Source organism: Bacillus rossius, chromosome 1 (assembly GCF_032445375.1).
Source record: "Bacillus rossius redtenbacheri isolate Brsri chromosome 1, Brsri_v3, whole genome shotgun sequence".
Lineage (NCBI taxonomy): Eukaryota > Metazoa > Arthropoda > Insecta > Phasmatodea > Bacillidae > Bacillus > Bacillus rossius.
The window spans coordinates 326,229,928-326,251,027 of NC_086330.1; the positions used below are offsets into that span (position 1 = coordinate 326,229,928).

The following is a 21,100-nucleotide window of genomic DNA, read 5'->3' on the forward strand; positions in this document are numbered from 1 at the left end:
CAATGCAGAAAATAAATTGTTGCCATAAAAAACTTAACTTAAGAATCTGTAATAAAATAAATATATGAAATGAATTGAAACTTCGCAATAAATTATCACTACCATCAATATTATGTTATATCCTGTAATGAAACTAATGTTTAAGAATCACATATAAACACAGCAAAGAAATTACATATCACTAAACACGTTATCCAGAACACCTGTAATTAAAAAGCATACATTAGCACATTTACCCTGAGCATATATTCAAATGCTGTATCTTTTTATGGTTACAGGTGTTAACAAAAAGTCATGACAACAACCTACGTAGAGTTGAATTTCTACTCAAGTTTTTTAAAATGCATTCTAATTATTGACAATTATGTTTCCTAACCTAACCAAAATTTACCAAACCTAATTTCATGTAAATAAACCTCATTTGGGTTGGGTTAGGTTACATTATGTTGGTTGAGGATAGGTTATGTTAGGTTAGTATCTGTGTACATGCCCTTACATTTAATATGTTTTGCTTGTGGGACATTACCTAATATATAACCGAAAATATAAGAACGTGTCTGTTTGTAATTTGCCCGACATTCAAAACAAGAAAGCTGCGAGGAAGGTACTTTTACACTATTTTACAAACACGCCCCAACCTAACGGAACGTTTTCACGCTCATACTTTCATAACGTGTTAATTAGTCACTCACTTTTTCACGGTCGTGACGCCCAGATCTAGAAGAAATGCTGTCATTTCTGCGACATCACCCTGTTCCAGTTGACCTGTATTTATTAACATCGTAACTCTTCGTGCCATGTTGATAATATCGTGCTGTCTCCTTCTTTACATTCATTTTAATAACCTAACAAACCGTAATAACTAACACAAAGTTACACTGTAAAAGCAATAGTTCACTACAAGTTACAATTAAGACAACCCTTTAAAATTAGAAAATTAATTAGTACACAAATACACTGGATGTTTTCGGAAAATCAGAAGTCGTTTTGAGCAAACAAGCGTTCAACATGGCTCGGGCTGACACACAGTTACGTAGGTGATTCATCCGCAACAGCTTGCAACGTCATCTGTAAACAAAATAACTTAACTTTCGTATATATTAAACAATATTACTCCAGGATCTGGAAGTAAACATATGTGAAACATTTTAAGCAATATTTATCGTTATTTCAGCTGTTCAAAATTACATACTAAGGAACTATTTCTTCAAGTGTGTAGCCAACATACCGATAAATATCGTTGCCACGCGTGTTTAAAAACTTTCATATAAAATTAACAAATACAAATTATTTCAGTATTCATACACACGTACGGAAACGTAATAGTATGTCGTCCTATTTTGTTTATTTATTTGTCAAACAAATTGCACAATAGTAAACCAAATATTCTTCCATTTTTCAACAGTTCTTCCCAAAAGTACGAACTTACCGTGCGGTGACTATAGTTAGGATAAGAGTACGCATAGGGAGGGTAAGAGTAAGCAGTGATCATATGTTGCGTACTCTTGGCCTCCCGAGCAATGTTTCACAAAACCGTCAACAGATGCCAGCACGTTAAACAAACAGAAGCTTTGACCACTTTGTGTTGTTGCAAACGAAATGTACTTTACTTTGACATAGGTCTTAAGAATAGTTGTGCAACTTAACTTACTTAAAAACCTTACGTTAGACATTCTAAAAATTACATAGAATAATAGAAAAACTGTAATTGACCTTGTAGTTCGGTAATAAAGAAGAGCACATTAATGAAAATAAGGTGTCTTCTTCTGCAGTTGTAGACGCACTAAAGCGTCATAACGAGAAAGGATTTCAGTGTTGCCAACAGCATGAAATTTCAATGCGAGCCACCAGCGTACTCTTACCCACCGTTACCCTAAACCACGGCGCTGCCTGCTATTTGAGGCGGATGGCGCAAACTAAAATTCACACGTAATCATCAGCAATGTTGGGAAATTGCGCGAGTGAAGCCGCGGGTTATTATCTAGGAATATATGTATACACACACACACACACACACATATATATATATATATAAAATAAAACCACGCTTTCAGTGCACAGTGACATGCATACACCGTGCTCTGCGTCAGCACGAGTCGTGGGCTGTCGTGTTCGCCCCAGACGGCGAAGTACGAGGCGTGTCCGCAATGCAGGTCTCACCGGGGCCGTTTACAGAAACAAAGCACAGTTTAGTGCAAATGTTTATTGCAACAGATAACAGCAAGTGTTCAGCTGTTCTCCCAGCATGTTCGTTACCGCGCGGGAAGACAACACCTGCACTGAACGGCCCGTTGCAACTCCCGCAGACGGCGGGAGCTGGGACAAGAGCGGCCTCCGAAAGCTGCGACGATGCCGCTGGGTGAACACGGGGGGTCCCCCCTTTAGTGCACGCACCCAGTCTACGTCGTAGTTCCATCACGTACGAGCGGGTCGCCCCGCGCGATGTAAGGCCTGCTAGCTGCGGGACGAGCGGGGAACTTAAACTGCGTGGACGCGCCTCGTATTCGGTCCACAACTACGCGTGTCTGCCGATGACGAATGTGCTGAAGAAACGAATACATCATTCGCAGTAAATATGGACCTTTTTTTCTCTCCCTCTCCCCCTCCCCCTCCATCCTCCTTCCGACATTGACCCACCAGCCGCATCAATCCAAATTGAGTCGTGCCTCGCAAGTCGTTTGCAGCTGGCACGCGATATGATGTCAACCGCAGTTATCTGCCTCCCTTCGTTTTCCCGTTCTTCCAAGAGACATATAAAACCGTCTCACAGCATTTGTTCCTGTCGTACTTTGCGTCATGCATTTTTACAATCCCTGACGTGCGTAGCTTGCATTAGATGAATCACCTATACCAAATTATTGTCATTAATGATAGCTCCAATCCACTTTCCTTCGAAAATCGAATCTCGAATTTAAAAGTGTGCATCGAATCTGAATCTACATCTCAATAACTGGAATAAAACAACATATGAGCAAAAACGCAAGTTTAAGTTTTTAAAAAACATTCAATGCATTAAATCATTAGTTTTAAAACAAACATAAACATTTACATATGAAGGACACATATATATATATAATCTATTTTTTTGTGTCAAAAATGTTCCCTGAAGTGCTAAACAAACATTTCCAGTGCACCGTAACTGAGATAATTAACTTAATCCTTTACTTCACAGGTGCTAGTTCTTGGAATTTTGAATTTTCCTTCCACATATATTTTTTCGTATCTGTTTTCTCAAATAGCATAGCTTTGGAACACCAAGGCTTTGACAGTATTTGAAGATTTTAAGATTTCATTGTTCGCGTTCTTACGATAATGCTTTTGGAAGAATATGCTTGGAATGATACCGCTGGAACCTTAAAAAAAAGAAAACAAGAAGTCCAGTTTTTTTTTTTCAAGTGCTGTAGGCGAGAATTACGAAATACAAGTTGTAGCCAAGATAGTATGTGGTTGGGCTTAGGGCTTATCTTCTTTGATTCGAATTGCACGTGGGAACATCCTTGGAACATTTTACATAAATCGAGCTTTAAAGTTACCTTATTTAATTTCACTGTAATCCATGCGGTTTATTTTTGCAGTTACCGGTCTGCTCAGCGAAAATTGCAACGTACAACGTACCAGTGTTCTTAAGGAATATTGTTGGCCAACACTTTTACATTACAAAGTAATTGCTAGGTTTTTGGTATAGACGTATTGGTGTGTAGGTGCACCAGACAACAATGCCCATAGTGTTGTACAAACGAGCGCCAAATGGAACCAAGTGTAGTAAAAAGTTGATTTTGTGTTACTAAGATATATCTGGTAATGTGTGGCGTGAGTTTTTTGCACGCGTGACATACATTACTAATATAAGATTTTAACTGGTGATCATACCCTTATATTTTGGATCATTAAGCTGTTTACTGTAATTTTGGTTTTAGACGGTTTATACTGAATGATTGGTGTGAACTAACTGGCTTTAGCATGCAACCGCTGTTAGTAAATAATGTACTATCCCAAGTGTGCGACTGCAGATTGTGTATGTAATGTGTAATTTTGACCGCGAACGTTGATGTCAACAAGTGTCCAGGGACGGGTTCACCTTGGTTTGACGAGCACAAAAAAAAAAAAAAACTATAACTACGCGATGCAAACTGCTGTGGCTAATACGTTTTTGTAAAAATCCAATATGGAAGGGTATGATCCACCTGGCTGTGTCTGGACGTGCCTCGGCGGTACTCGGACGTCACCTTGCGCTCCTCTGTTGTTGCAGTGTGCGGGGACATCCACGGCCAGTTCTACGACCTGATGAAGTTATTCGAAGTTGGCGGCCCGCCTGCGACCACCAAGTACCTTTTTCTAGGCGACTACGTAGACCGAGGTTATTTTAGTATAGAGGTAAGTCCAGCGTGCTTGCACATCACTGAGGTAAAACAATTTTGTTGCAGTATTTTTAAATTTAAACTTAACAGCTGGTAGGGTAAGTTGATGCGATGCCTTTTTCAGAGCGTAACTAAAATTTCAACTTTCAGGAATGGGGTGTGTATTGTGAATAGGGGAAGGTGAACATTGAGCGCCCCACTCCTCTCGGGTGAGATTTAGTGAAGCGACGCTACAGTGAAGCATATTTTTCGTTATGTTGCTATCATTTTCGCCGTGCCGTTCCTCGTGGACACAGCTGCAACTTTTGTAGGCCTTGGGTATTTGGAATGGCACTGCGTGCTTTAGTGTTTGGTTTTATCTTTCAAGTGAATTATTGAATATTTTGTTTAATCGTTCAAGTGGGTTATTGCAGTGTTGAAGTTTCACTTCTAACGCGCTCGGCAGCCACGCGCCCATTGCGAAAGCAGGAATAAAGATGGATGGACTGCTCGAGATTTGAACCCAAAACTCCCTAATGCAAGTCCAGCGTTTCACTTTAGCTCCGCCTTGCTCGGCGTTTTCAGTGCAAACAAGTGTTTGTTTCACTACGACCAAACAAATATTTACTTTCTGCAACAACAATGTTGTTCTTACTAATTTGAGGTGTAACGAAACAGTTTGTATACCCTCAGCACAGTGGCTGATGCCGAAGTACAATACGCCGAAGTTACGCAAAAATTTCCAAAATATCCGTGTGAGAAGTCACATCACGTCACGTCACGTCACGTCACGTCCGCTACGGCTTCTATAATTTTGGCGTGTCAACAAAATTTATCCTTCTACAGAATATTTATTTGTATCAATCGTATAAATCTGTTTTTCCTTATGCAAACTATATTTTTTAGGGGAACAACCTCTTTATCGGTATAACTTTACACACGCACGCACGAACGATCGCGCGTGCACACACACACACATACATATATACACACATATACACACATAATTATGTAATCAGGAAAATAAATACTGAAAAAAACCTGTATTGAGCTATAAAACATTTTCATTTTATCTTAAAAATTATTTGAAATTTTTGTGATTCACTATTGCTAATTTAAAAAAATAAAATCCAGTTTCTTATTACATTACTGCGTCCAAAGTTTTTGTATTAAGTATGTTATTTTTAGTAATTCTATAACTTTTAAACTGATATTATGTGTACATTCTTAAATAGGCGTCTACTTTTGTTGCAGTAGTTTACATTCTTTAGTAGATTGGGTCCTAAGTTACACCATGAAATAAACAGCCCTTGATATTTCGTTCGTTTCTCTCTTATTTCAAAACGTTTGGTTTAGTAAGGGCCACAGTAGTAGTGGCCATATTTCTCGCCTGTCGGGGAAACGCGATCATGTTGTTTTATCGGGGTGCTTTTGAGGAGTCATATGTCGAGACTAGGTTTTTTGTTGTGGCATTTTAGTAGTAAATTATTATTTACATATCGAAAGTTCACAACCCAGAGTAATATTGACCGTATTTTTTTTTTAAATTGAACATCAAACAAATGTTACTCAAATCGAATTACTGTGGTTTTTTTAATTTTATTTGATGTGGTAGACAGCGCGCGGCATGCGTTGTAAAGTCTGTGTCGTCGTGTAACTTGCCCGAAATTTTACGTTCTCTAAAATGTGGTTATATCCATTTTATACCTGTCACTTGCAAAGCAAAGCATGTTTGTTTTACGAACTCTTGACAGCCACGAGAAGTAGTTCACAAGCACTGTTGACAGAAAAGTTATGGCAGAAGGGTACGTAGACCATTGGTACTACTTAAAAAAAAACTTTCATCAAATTCTCTAGAAAAATTACATGGGGCAAACTCGCATGTAACCTCGAAGTGAAAAAAAAAATGCAGATTGTCCTCTTCACTTTCTTTAGCCTTCCGAGTTACGCATTCTCTACCATTAACGGCCGAAGTAAAACATCTGCAATCGGGTATCGTAAACATTTTGTGTTTGTGTGCTTACTTGTGTATTGTAGTAGATTATATTTAGCCTTGACACGGGTACGTTCTGCAAGAGACGTGTCGCATGCCACTTACTGTCACGTGCAAGTATCTAATTATATTGCGTACACATCACACACACACACTACAGCTTTCTAATTAGTAACACGTTAGATATTCTGTGGACAAATAAAACTGTGCACAGTGAAAAGAGATAATCATTACATCCTTACTAATAATATAAATGCGAAAGTGTGTTGGTTGGTTTGTCCTTATTTCACGCAGCAGTGGAGCAACGGACCGACATGATTTTTGGCATAGAGATAGTTTATGGACAGAAAAATGCACGACGCCTGAAGGATAGTTCTGGAGCGTAATTTTGTAATAATATATCAAATATCAAGCCTGAGATTTGATCTATTATTACAAAATTACGACGTTCAAGTTGAGAGAAAATTAACTGTATGGATTTAATTTAAATTTACCCCATACAATTTTCTATATGAGATTTTAAAAAATCACCCCCGTCTACCTTTCCCACCACTTAAAGTATAGTATTGGTACAACTTGATAACATCATGCATACTTGACGTTAAAAAGAGTAGGTATTTACTGTCTACATCTGAATTTCATAAAAAAAAAAAGGTTAATGGATACACGATAGTCCCCTTTATAGAGAATTTTCCACACCTTGATGAGATTGTGGAACACTTTTTTCTCCAAATCCTCCCTTCCCCCCTCCTTTTCACGTCGCCTTTTTCTACCCCTTAAATCAGAATTTGGACTATTTGGACTACTCTTGATGAAATTTGCACACTTCACGTTCAAATTAAGAAGACAATTACTGTCTACATCCGATTTAAAAAAAATCCCCTTCACCCCGTGCTCAGCCCGGGCGACGCCGGGTACTTCAGCTAGTTGATGGAAGTCATGCGTTTTTTGTGACTACGAAAAGGAGAAAAGTCTTTCTCGTTCATGTAAGTGATGGACGAAAAAGTGACATCTTTCAGGTAAATGTGAAAGCTTACTAAAGAAAATAGACGTTAAGGCACTGTTGCGACAGCACCGAAATTAAACCGGGGAAAATACAAAAACTTAATTACTTAGTACATTTCGGCTGTATTCATTTAACTGTGGAATAGTAAGGTGATTTGTTATTTGCCCATCAAGTTTAAGCACCTAACTCTAATCCTGAGTGTCACAAGAAACATCAGATTTTTTAAAACATGGCCAAAGTTGGTGGAAAGAACCACAGGTTAGCAAGAAAATAAATTTTACTTATAGAAAAGTACTTATTATCCACAAAATATAAATGTCCAAACGACTGCACTTTTGCTTTACAAAAAAAAAAACCCCTTCAAAACGTTATCACAGTAAAGTAGGGTAGGGCGGGGCTAGTTGAGCACTTTTTCACTTGATCGGTTATAGCTCCTCAAAGATAAGTATTAATGGCTTGTTATGCATACTGAAGGATTACTACTTTATCCGTTTGCAAAAGTGTCCATAGTAATTTATTTCTTACAAGTCGAATTTAAGAGCTACAGCTGTTTAAATGCAGAAAGTCAAGTATGCTCAACGTACCCCATAGGTGAGGTAAGTTGAGCGAGAGTATGGGGCAAATTGAGCACTTAGAATGTCTAGCCAAATGATGGGTTGAATGTTAACTAGACATGAAATAAAATTTCTGTTTGATAATCAACTTTTTATTTATAGTCTGTTAGTGACAAAACAACTAAATTAAAAGTAATTTTCTTTGAATAATAAACTGAAAATAGAATCAACAAAACATCAACGTATCTTAAGCTTAACTTTGGAAGTAGTTTGTCTTTCTGATCAAATTCGGACTTGAATATTTATATAATTATCAATAAAGCTTATCTTAATAAGAAAATATCAATATATAAAAGAAAATATTAATGAGATATAGAAAACTTAATCGTCGTTGTCACTGTTGCAATTGTAACAAGTATTTCTTTAAAGAGTCCTCTTGCGTGGGAGAAAATACTTGCCTCGGTGTTGCATAACTCATGGATGAATCACCACCTTCGTTTAATTTCTTCAAAAATCTGGTCAAAGTCATCCGTTTGGTACCGAATTCTTTTGCGGCGGCATTCACGCTTTTTCCCTCATCGTTGACCGCATTTGCAGCATCATTTAAGTTTTGAGTAGAGTAAGGGCCGGTTTCACAAAGTCTGGTTATCGTCCGGTTATCTTCTGATTAAAATTTAAGTGCTGGTTAGCAGAATTACCTGTTTCTCAGTATAGGGTTAACAGTAATCGGCCGATTAACTGATGGTAACCAATGGTTAAGTTAAACACAAGAAGAGGTTCTGATTAGTTGGCTACTGCTGATAGTTTTGAGGTTATGTATATTTTTGAAGCTGTTTGAAACCACATAGTGTGCAAAACAGAGATAATTGATTGAAGTGCCGCAGTGATGATGGCGAATGAATTGAACATTTTGTTTGAAGATGATAATGAAGAAATTGTTGATTATTTAAATAGACCACGAATATTTCGAGTAAGGCCAAATCACTTTCAAATGAATGACAGTGAATTTGCAATGAGGTTTCGGCTTAGCAAAAATACGGTCCTAGCACTGTTGCTTTGTGCCATATTTTTTGTATATTAAGCGCCCCATGCTTTTTTCTCATTTATACTAGTATTGCTTATATACTATTGTCATAAATTAAATTTATAAATTATTTTTTACTTTTTAGTTTGATAATCTTTAAAAGCATGTTTCTTTAGTTTTTTAAACTATATTTATTTTTAACTTTTTAGTTTGATATTCTTTAAAAGCATGTTTTTTTAGTTTTTAAACTATATTTATTTTAAACTTTTTAGTTTGATATTCTTTAAAAGCATGTTTTTTTTTAGTTTTTTAAACTATAGTTATGTATAATTATCATAGGGAAATGAGTTACCGACACTACCTATTACCATCTGAGATAACTATTTGGAGTTGCAACGTCACAAAGAAATGGTAAAGTCTCTCCGAATCATTTACAGATTATCTTGTAGCTTTATAGAAAATAATCATATTATAGATTATGTATGTTTACTTAAAGACTACTCTGGATATAATCCTTTTTATAAGGTTTGCAAGAGTAGTTTATTTATATTTATTGCACACATGATTATAATTTTAACACACATATATATATATATATTATATAATATAATATAGTTTATATTATATAATAATTCATATCCTTTTAGCTTGCTTATACAGGTTTCCAGGGCGTTATTCTGTCATAATTCTTATTCTTATTTTCAAAGAGAGATCTGGTGTATATTTTTAATTCTCTTATTCTTAATTAATTCTTTTCAGTTCATTTATCTAATTTGATATAATATTCCGGCTGTTCGATTACACTATACACAAGAAGAACAGCCAAAGAAACTTGTAGGAGATTCAAAGAGTTATTTTATTTTTCTGTAGTAAGTTATTCCGTATCGGAAAGCAGATCTTCCATCAGAGATTGTTCGTGCATCCAACTATCGAAACGCTCCAGTCTCTTGGATACTTCAAAGGTGTAATTTCTCCATATGTCATAAGTCTTCTTATCTCTCACAATTTGATTAATATCCTTAATATCAACATCCTCCATAGCCATCTTCCTTGTGTACTTGTTTCGTATGTCTTCTATTTTAACGCAATCATTTAGAACATGCTCTACTGTGTCTTCTTCCATGCACACAGGGCACATAGGGCTTTCCACTAAGTTAAAAGAGTTTAATTTGTGTTTAAAATTCCCGTGACCTGTTAGGAATTGTGAAGTGTAGTGGTCAGTACTTATCCATGAAAATTTCATCCGTTCTTCTATTGAAGGGAATATATTGTGTGTATGCCTTCCCTTGTCAGAGTTTCGCCACCTTTCTTGCCAGATTTCAATATTTTCTATGTGAATTCTGCGATATTTTGAAGCAGTGTATTCCTTGTTCATCTTTAATATCACAACTTTTGCTCTTTCTTGTATTAGTAGGTCTATAGGTAAGGCTCCAGCGATAACCTGCAGTGCTTCTAAAGACGTAGTTCTGTAGCTTTTTGTTACAGCAATTAGAGCTGTTCGTTGGGATGAGTTTAACCTTCTTCTTACATGTGAATTGCGTAGTAGTTCATACCAGACTGAGCAAGCATAGGTAAGTATGCCCAGGTATACTCCATTGTACAGTGTTGTCATAGTATTAGTGCTCAATCCTACATTTGTAGGTTTATGACTCCTTATTTTTTGCATTAACAGTAGGGCCTTTTGTGATGCTTCTTGTATGTGTTCTTGGTATCCTGTTCCCGTTGTGATTTGTACCCCTAGATACTTAACTTTTTGTTTTATCTTCACTATTCGTTCTTGAAATCTTATTAAAGGTGGTCTGTCTTTATGTAATTTTCCCTTTAGTAATACGCCTTCAGTTTTTTCAGATGATATAAGAAGTCGGACACTGCTTGCCCAGGTGTTGATAGAGCGTAGAATAATTTCTGCTGTCTGCTCTAATTCGTAGCGTGAAGTAGCGGGTATAATGAGCAAGCCATCATCTGCATAGCCATATATAATGTTATTTACTGGTAACTCAATTTTCAGAAGCTCATCAAATATTATATTCCATAGTAGCGGACCAAGGACTGAACCCTGAGGACAGCCCATGGAGAGCTTCTTTTCCACAACTATGTGGCCCAATCGACATTCACACTTTCTATCTTGCAGAAAGCCCCTTATGGCGGCATACAGGTTCTTAGGTGTGTTAAGATTCTTTAAGCGCCATAATACTTGAGGCCACCAAGCGTGGTCGAATGCTCCTGCTATATCTATCTTCACTCCAAGCACATATTTTTCTTGTAGGTTTTTAATATATTGATTTACATCGTATAGCGCTTTTTCTGTACTATACCCTCTTCTGAAGCCATACTGCTGTTTATCTATTCCCTGTATTACTTCCAAATAAGCTGTTAGTCTTGCATTAATGAGCCGCTCATAAATTTTTCCCATGTTAGGCAGCATAGTTAAAGGCCGGTATGACTTAGTTAATTTCGGGTCCTTAGCATTTCCCTTGTATATGATTTTGAGAACTCCTTCCTTCCATATTTTTGGAAATGTTCCTGAAGATAAGCATAAATTATACAGATGTAACAGTACTTCCTTGATTCGAGGGTAAGCTCGCCAAATTAACTCAGTTGTTATATTATCTTTACCTGGTGCTTTTCGTGGTTTTAACTCTTTAATGATCTTGTCAAGCTCTTGGATGGTGAAAGAAACTGTGTCTTCTGTATCAGGCAGTTCTTTCATCGCTTCTCTCTTCATCTTTTGAATATTCGTATCTTCATCTGGGTTGTCATTAGGTAGTAAATCATGTAGAATAGTTTCCAAATTTTCTGTAATGTCAGTAATTTGTCTATTTGCCATCATCATCCCAGGGATTTCAAAAGAACTTCGTACTTTGCCAGCCATCACCTTGTACACATATCCCCAAGGGTCCATATTCCCCTTGTTAAGGACAAGTTTTTCCCAGTATACCTTCCGAATCATTTACAGTTAGATGTATAGATATAATCTTAGAATTTACCGGAAAAAAAAAACATTTTTTTTCCGGCGTGGCCGGGAGTAGAACCCACGATCGCTGAATCCGAATGCTGACGTCACAGAAGTCGCGCGCCTTAGACCGCTCGGCTAACGAACATAATGAAATTGGTGGGACATTTTACAGTGATGAGCCACTAACTCTTAGTCGAAAGAGTTACAGACGGACAGACAAACAAACATACAGGTGAAGCTAATATAAAGCATGTAAAATAGAAAGACAGTTGAAAGTGTTTGACATTGTTTTAGGTAAAATTTTCCACTAAAGATATAAGTAATTCCGTTTCCGAAGCAAGAAAATTTCCGGATCGTGGCCGCTTATTTCAGTCCATATTGATGTTTGTTTACAATTTTCTCTAACCGAACCTTAAACACTGGCCAAAAGTAACAAACGAAGGTAGCACGACAGCCAATCGCGATCCAATACGTCATCGCCTGGTTGCCATATTTCCCTTAACCGTTGTTTAGTTAAACACTCGTTAAAAATACGTTGGGAAACAGTCAAATGATAATCAGTACTTTAATGTCCTGTTTAAATTAATCGTTCGATTAGATAACCGAAACTTTAAACAGACTTTGTGAAACCGGCCCTAAGAACATCCTAAAAAAAATAAAAAGCATATATTACTTTAGTTCTAAGTCGTGGGGTTAGTTGAGCAACTATAGTTCAACTAACCCCAATCTGAAATTTTAAAACAAAAGCGAGGTTATGAAAAACCGGTTAGAATTATACCCAAAATATTTATACATATCAAAAGTACTATAAATTTATGGAAGTTTAACACTTACCTGATTAAAATCGGATAGCATTTAAATATTCAGCTTTATAATTATTTTACTTTCCGGTTACAAAATAAACAATGCGCGCGTGTACTTCACTCGATCGACTAGTCGCCACTGGCGGTCTCGTGATGAGTTCCCCTCCCGCGACCCCTTCTTTTCACCATTTGATGCCTTCGCGTGCCGTGAATAGTTTTCGAAGTATTTCGATTGCCCAACTTGCCCCTATGCTCAACTAGCCCCGCCCTACCCTACCTACTCGCTTTCCTTATGAAACAACTGGTTTGGCTAAATTAACTAATTACTTAACGAATATAACTATATACACGACTTACAAACAGCTGTACAGACGATCAATTATTTTTTAATAAATATAATTAGGGGCGCTTAAGTAAGAAAAATCTCTTAACTGAACTTAGCTGTTGCTTGCTGTTTGACAGTTCAAATGCGCCGAACGTCGACCTTGCTTAGCCAGTGGCACGCAGTTCAAGCACAAAAAAATAATGACTCCTCCTAACATAGTTTATCTGGAACATGCACACAACTAGTTGATATGAGACTACTACTCAACGAAAATTAAGTTCATGCTGTGAAACGAAATTGCTCGCTAAGTTACCCCCATACGGCTCGTAACACTCGCGGCAATTTCCGCTACCCAAACAATTTAGTACATCAAATTACTGAATTTTCCTGTTGGTGTTTTGTGCTCATTACCAAATACACAAATCACGACAATGTTTCGAAGCGCACACCTCAACAACAGAACACAATCATATTAAACTAGAAGTGTCTATCTCAGTTAATATTGCGCTTAATACATACGATATTTTCATATTGGTCACAGTTTAGTGTTGTGTATATTTTATGTGTACAGACTGTCATGGATAATTTTTTTTTGTGAACCGAATATCTGGCAAGTTGCATGATAGTCAGTGTCAATACAACATGGCGGCTATGGCGTGCGCTGTGCTGATTTTCTCAAAGACTATTGCAGTGAACAACTAACTGATGTAACACAATCTAGATTCAAATTGATTATTACATATTCCGATGGATACTGTCGCTATTTACCATGCTAAGACGATGGCTGCAAACTAGCAAGTTTATTTTCCCGTGGGTACTGACGATCGTGACGTACAGTTTTTTGAAGTTGTGTACGATCTCGGAGCAAACGTGGGCATGGGAGGTTTGTCTACCCCTTCGTAGACAGACGTGGCTCGCTGGTACAGGGCACACGAATGTTTCGTCTCGCTTGTGTTCCAGATCGACTTGTCCGCGAATCCTGCGCCCGTTCAGTCTCGGTCCACCCGACTGTCAACGACTCTCCTCGTCTCCACACGTCACACTCACTCCCCGCCAGGTGTGGAGCGCAAAAAATAAATCAATCTGACTTCTCCATTGGCGTTCCCGATTTTTCATTCAGCATTAAAGTTCCAAACCTTTCCTAAAAAATACTTTAAAAAGACACAAAAACTTGTTTATCAAAATTGTCTTTATTAAATATAAACCTATAATTCATTTATAATTATTTTTAAGACCACCTTACACCAATACTTAGATTTTAAATAATCCAAATTACGCAACTGAGTACAACAATGCAGCCAACCTAGCAAACATTAGATTTAATGCAACCAAAAAATAAAAACCTTTAAAAATACCAACGAATAATTATCATTCCGCTACACCAGGGATCTTCGATAATTTACGGGCACTGTTTTTATTTATTTTGAATATAAAATCATATAAATAATTTTTGTGTGAATTTTAACACCAAAAACTTGCTAGTCGCAGCGAAAACGCACTTCTTTCTTCCGCGTGTGTGTTCAAACTGTTCACGCAGGAACATAGAACTCGCGAGTCCAAATGCAGCCTAGTTCATACGCAGATCCAGCTCTCTGAAAATACATAGAACCCTTCTTTCACGAAGGTTGCATTCTTCTTTGATAAGTTGTTTACTGTAATTTCTAACTGTGCGACGTGCTTGCTTCCACGCATATTGTTGATATCTACCTATGTACCTGACTAAGGATGACAAACTTTCGCGGTTGTTGTCCGAGGTCACTAGGGCCGTGGGTTCTGGCCGCGTCGAAGGTGAAGCGATCTCTGACGTTTCGTTCATTTTCAGATTAGCATTTTTTTTACAACGGTATAATACACTGCTACCCTCAAGATAGCTACTGCAATGTCGACCGAAACGTCTGCGATCTTCTTCGCCTTCATTGCGGCCAGAATCCAAAAGACTAAACCGAGGTACTCAATTTTTCATTTTCCTTCTCTCAACTAAGGGACCCGCCTGTGTTCGTGAGGCAGTATAAGTGCGTCTCTCGCTGGTGCTTCTAGAGCGGTATATGCGCTCTGAACTGGCGCGCATACAACGATGTGATCCGAAGCGGTAACTACAGCATTATACGGTGGAGAAATCAAGATAAAGTTGTAATGGGATGTTTTCAAGAATCTGTACCGGATGTTTCATGCCTGAAAATTACTTAGCGTTATATATACTTAAAGCCATTTTCACTCTTTTAAAAAATACAGTTTAAAAACGAAATACGGAAACAGAACTACCCATCCGCCCTCAGCGCATTCGTAACTGCTTTACGCAAACAGAACCCACACGGATATCTTGAGCACAACGCATTTGTGCCCGGTTAGGCGGGGCCCTTAATAAGACTCGCATGGCTGGGTTGGTATTAGGTTTGCGACGTGAGAACATATGTTCCCCCCCCCCCCCCCCCCCCGCTGTCGAATCGTGTCGCTGTTGGCAGCGTGTGTGTGTTTACAAAGGCGCACATTGTGTGTTGCTACACCGGGCCTCTGTCAAGGGGGGAGGGTGTGTCTAGGGCCAGATAGCGAGGGCACACACGCAGCCACACGCGGGGAAGAACTTGTTGGCGCAGGCATTAGCGCGCGCGGTGACGTCTGCGCCTCTTCGTTGCCGCCGGCACGAAGCTGCCGCAGTGTTCCGTTACGAGCTCACAAACTGTGTCACGCAACCCAACAAGAAAATACACGCCAAATAAAATGTTAAATTTAAACTGCCAATCTTATTCAAGGGGCCCCGCTGAGTCAGAGGTGTATCTGTGTTAGTGAGGCGGGAAGATAAGTCCGGAGCTCGCTGGTGCTTCTATTGCGGTATCGCCTCTAAGCGCAAGGCTCTGAACTGGCGCGCAGTCTTCTCGTCGTCTAGAGGGTAGTTATAAAATTGTAGCGGTAATCATAATATTATATGGCGGGGAAATGATGATAAATGTGTAATGCAAGGTACTTTGGTGCTTTCAAGAATATTTTATCAGGCGGTTTATGTCTAAAAAATTATTCTGAAAACACGCGTTTTAGCCCATTTCAGTCTTCTAAAAATACAGTTTAAAAACGAAATACGAAATAGCGCATTTATTGCTGTTTTTCGTAAACAGACACCACTCGGATATTTCAGCAGTTTTCAAATCGCATGGTATACTGAAGCGCGGTATACTGTATGAGCGCTCAGTAGGCGCTTTAAAACTGAATTATTACCATCTCTCATATACGCGAGATAGAAGATGTACGTTCTGTGTTACTCCGTTTACGATATTAGATTTATGTGACGTATTTAAATTGTTTAAAACATAAAACTCACGTCTTTGAATTTCTAGTTAGTTTTGCATAAAATTACCTTGGTATGGAGAAATAATGATTTATACACTGACATCAATTCGACGCGAATTATTAGCGGTAAACAGGAGACTTAAACGTCAGATATCTGCTAGATATTTTAAATGTATATAATCTGTTTAGTGTAAAATGTAGTAAAAATCGGGAGAACAATATCATGTTGAGGTGATACTGAATGCACGGTTTACAGATACAACTGTCAGATCAGATGAGAAGCGGTGCCCGTAGATGACTGGCTGTCGTTATTTCAGAAGCCAGTGCGCTACCTACTATTGGATCATGGTGGTCGTCGCGACCATTCAAAGTGGCGCGGTGATATGAAGTCACGTTCTTCCTCGGAGGTCGCGGCCACCCCTACTCCGAGTACCTTTGGCCGGTATCCCAAGGCATAAAAATAAGGGTGTAGGTGTTGAATATGCTACACCTTAACCCTTAACTACATTCCTCATGCACGGTAGGACACGACGAGTCTCTTATTTGTAGGGGACGGATTTTTGTTACCTATCCGTTGCCGTTCTGTTGCTCGAATTCCGCGCATGCTCAGAGCTCATTTTTTTTCTTCGATTTAGTCCAGTTGGCGGACTCGTGTCTGGAGCCATTAACTCGTATTATTTTGATTTTTTGTGATCATTGGGTGACGTACCAAGCGTGTTGGTGCGCCAAATGAAACTTTATGATAGCGAAACTATCCTGGAATACATTTTGAACACTTAAATGGTAATAACAAGAAATAATTGCAACTTAAAAGTACTTGAGAAAATTGGAAAGGCTGTTCTAATTTTGGGTGATGGCGTTGTTATCCCTAGTATTTTTGCCGTAACAATTGTATCGTTGGTTGTGAAACGTCCGTTAGAATGCGTTGAAACCAGTTTCTAGCCTAGCACAGGGCACAGTTTATTAAACGGGTTTCCAACTTGTTTCCTAACGAGATTCGGTTCGGACATGTTCTCGAATACGGCTCGCGAGCAAGGTTTAGGTTGTATCCCAACAAGGCAGTGCTAATTCGCTACCTTACCTGATCGTCTTGGAATACCGCACCTATTGCTCGTTTAAGGGCGACGTGTACAATGCGATTATACAGAATGAGTCTGAATTCGACCGACATATTTCGGCTGAAAGTTTATCCCGATAAAATAAGTTAAAAACACATTTACGACTTATGGTCTAAAGTGCTACCCAAGGCTTTTCCAAGGCTGGTATATGTCTTTGAAGTTGGAGCTGATTTTTAAATTGTAAATAATTAAGTACTAAAGTCAGAACTCAGATCGTCTGGAATATGTTTAATTGAATGCAGTTCTACAACCACCGCGAATGTTTTCGTTGATTCAATATTATTTCATTAAAATAATTGAGGGTGGTAACAGACTACAAAAATTTGTGGAAAATATATGTGTTACACCATATTATTCAAATGAAATATTTCTGAAATGGTCACAAAATTAGCAGTGGTTTTAGGTAGAACTTCTTTCAGTGCACATAATCAAGAATTTCAGTGCTCTCTTTTAAATACTTTTTTCAATTTATAATATAAATGTTGTTCAGCTGCAATTTCAACTGCAGTAGCACAAAATAGTACAGCAGATGGAATAGTTGGTTGTGTTACATCTGTAAGTTCATCTTTGGGCGATTAGCGCAGTTGTTACAGTACAATAAATCTCTTAGCCAATGGAGTGGCGCCGTTTGCGAGGTAAATTCAAATATGCGCGTTACTGTTCTCGCCTGTAACACGCTTAATTTAAAGTTGTAGTAGTCCCATATTTAACTTAAATCTGAAGTGAAGGAAAACTATCTCGTATTTTAGTTTAGGCTAACATGTATGGAGTTTCTATGAAGTTTTAGTTAAGGTACTCATTCATTTTATTTCTTAAGAAACGTAGGTGTTTTAGGTAGATAATTATTTTTTAAAATTTAAATTACAAATAAACATGAAATTCAATTTCATTTTAAGAAAAAATAAACGATGTAGGTTTATTAGTATGAAATAATCAAAACATTATACTGAGCAATGTGTTTAATGTTATTATAACATTTAGGTAAACAAATAAAAATTTATTAATAAATATTTGTGTGAAATACAAATTTGTATAGTCCTGTAATCTGTTTTTAAAAAAGTAAAAAAAATTCTGCAGTGACGAGATGTGAACTACGTTAAGAGTTCTTCCTTTTGGCGGCATAACCGCTTGCTTTGTTGCCGCGCTACCGAGACAATGTAAGATTTGAAAAGGAGATTACGTATTATCAAGTGAGTAATGTCAGTTTTCTTATGGTATTTTAAAATTTGCGATTATTTATTTCTAGGACTAGGACTATTTAAGTTTACCCGGGTAGTTGCACTGTTTCCATTTAGCACACCTATACGTTTGGTACGTCCCGTAATGTTAACGAAAGTGAATTTATACGGGTTTATGTTGCTACATGTGGGTCCGCCATCTTGACGACTTCGACTCGTGGCTATAACAGAACAATAGAATCTTTCATATCCAGAGCCAGTCTCCTTGAAAGGGTGCTAAAATTTTATCAACCTGGGAGAAGGCGCGCTAACAGAAAATAGGCATGAAAATTGCTAAGGAAATGGTTGTTGTGTGTGGTTTGCTTAATCGCCACTCCACATTGCTGAGTGGTCATAGGTTGACGTGTTCAGCAGGTTTTGTTTTCCGCGGATGGCGGGGGGGGGGGGGGGGGGGGGGGGGGAATTACAATTTCAAGTATCGCAAAGCAAGCGGAACAAGCACGCCACGCAACGGAAAATGAGTCGAGGGGCTCAGGCCGCGTATTATAACCACACTTGGAACGCATCGACGCACCACCGCAACACGCAACATGCAAACAACGCGGGAATATCCCGGTCGCTTACAAAGCACTTAATTCGCGAAACGTCACCAACCGTCAATTTTGAAATTGTTAAACAAGAGAGAACAAATTTTAACCCCGGACTGATTTAGATAATATTCATGTATATCGTGATTGATTTAAAAGTGTTATTTTAACTGTGCATAAGTTTAGCAAGTGAGAACTTTATGTGTGTAATAAAAACATCATCTGCGGCTTCAAAAAGTTCAAATGTGGAAGGCGAAAACGCAAGCCGAAACGCAAGAAGTTGGAAGTAGCATGCGTTGGGTTGTTGCGTCTTGCTTAGTTTATAAGCTGGGGTTTGAAAACGTTATTATTAGACTTTTGAGGTGTTGCGTTTGTTTTATTTTTACGTTTGTGGCGTAGTTTATAAAGCGGGCATTTGGAGTGAGCCTCGTGGTTGCCGGCTAACGACGACGCTCGAGATGACACTAGCTGAGGACGGGAGTTCAGAAGTTCGCCGCTAGATGGCAGATCGGTCCTGAGTCAAGTTGCGCGAGACCCCGGGAACGCTGAGCTAATACAGAGCGTATGTTGCTAAAGTCGTCACGCAGAATGCGAGGACAACGGAGAAGCCCGGACAGTCGGAGCTGTCGCGTCAGGAAAGAGTCAGCACGGCATGTCCACAAAAACGCAAATCAGGCCCTTGTATCTGAAGCTTCCTGTAACGCCACAGATTTGGTGACCCCGCCCAATGCGCGCTAATTAACTTCCCGTACGTGTTGAAAGTCAATCATACGTCTGATTCACACCTGAACGTATTTAATTTCTTACAATACTTTGAATCTAGTGTTCTGTAGCTTTCCACCCCCGTTCCCTGTATTAAATTGCGCGCATGAAGTAACGGAACGGAACATGGTTTGCGTGTTGCTGCTCTCGTGCAGGGAACGGAGCACTCTCGTGTGCACAGCTGGCTTCCCGACTACTGAGGGGCTAGGGTGTTGACTTGAGCTGGCGCTAATGCCCCAAAGCCCTCCTCGCTGAGTGGCGGACCGGCCTGGGCCTGTTGTCAGATAACATATCTGGCTTTACGACATCCGTCTATAATGAGATCCCTCATTTCCTTTCATAGAACTACGATGGCATCCACTCAGGGTTTGACTCCTAGACCCTTCGCCGGCACTTAAATATTACTGACGCATGCCAGTCATTTCACACCCTATTAATTACATAAAGTGAACGTAATTTATCCGAATTTAAGTAAGAAAATCATTTTTTTTAAACTGAATTCTGAATTAGCAAAACTAACGTTGAAATTTAAATTTAAGATTTTCTTGTAAACGTTGTTATAAAGAGTTCATTTATATTCTCCCCTCCCTCCAACTTCCTTATAGAACAAAAATTAAATTACTACACGAATTAGTTTTTTATGTGTAATTTTTTGATAGTGATAATTCAATAAAAATGATTCAATTTTATTCATAAAAGTATACAATCATTTCATCAATGTTTTGTTATGACGTTGTCACGTTAAACTATCGACCGTAAACCGACTTTACAGACAACCAACTTTTTTCTTCTTGTATCGGAGCCGTTTCATTATGTAGTTTAAAATTTCGGTCTATACATAACACGATAAAACAAAAATCTCGTTTCAGAAATTAATGTAAATACAGTGGAGATAAATATATTTTAAATATATATTGCCCCGTTCCATCCACGTAGACCCTGTCGCATCACTAGTAGTGAAATCATATATATATATATTTAAATTCATATTAATAATGCATTTAATGAAATTGCTCCCCAGAAATTGTATGTAAGAATTTTTTAAACTGTAATTTATTAACAGCATAGGGCGGTGGTGTAATTACAAAACAAGCGCATGGTCCATGCTATCCAACCACCATGCATCACATCAAAATAAGTTATGCTACTTTTTTTTAAATTTCGCTTTATCAAAT

The 21,100-nt window shown here is 38.3% G+C and overlaps 1 protein-coding gene across 5 annotated transcripts in view; it reads left to right on the forward strand.

Annotated features, from left to right (window-relative positions):
- The window catches only part of LOC134528005 (serine/threonine-protein phosphatase 2B catalytic subunit 3-like), a 557,255-nt gene that overhangs the window by 367,248 nt on the left and 168,907 nt on the right, over positions 1 to 21,100 (forward strand). For all 5 annotated transcript variants that reach the window (XM_063361159.1, XM_063361160.1, XM_063361161.1 and 2 more), the window contains exon 3: positions 4,250 to 4,374. In XM_063361159.1, the coding sequence (XP_063217229.1) occupies positions 4,250 to 4,374 (125 nt within the window). The remainder of the gene's footprint in view (positions 1 to 4,249; positions 4,375 to 21,100) is intronic.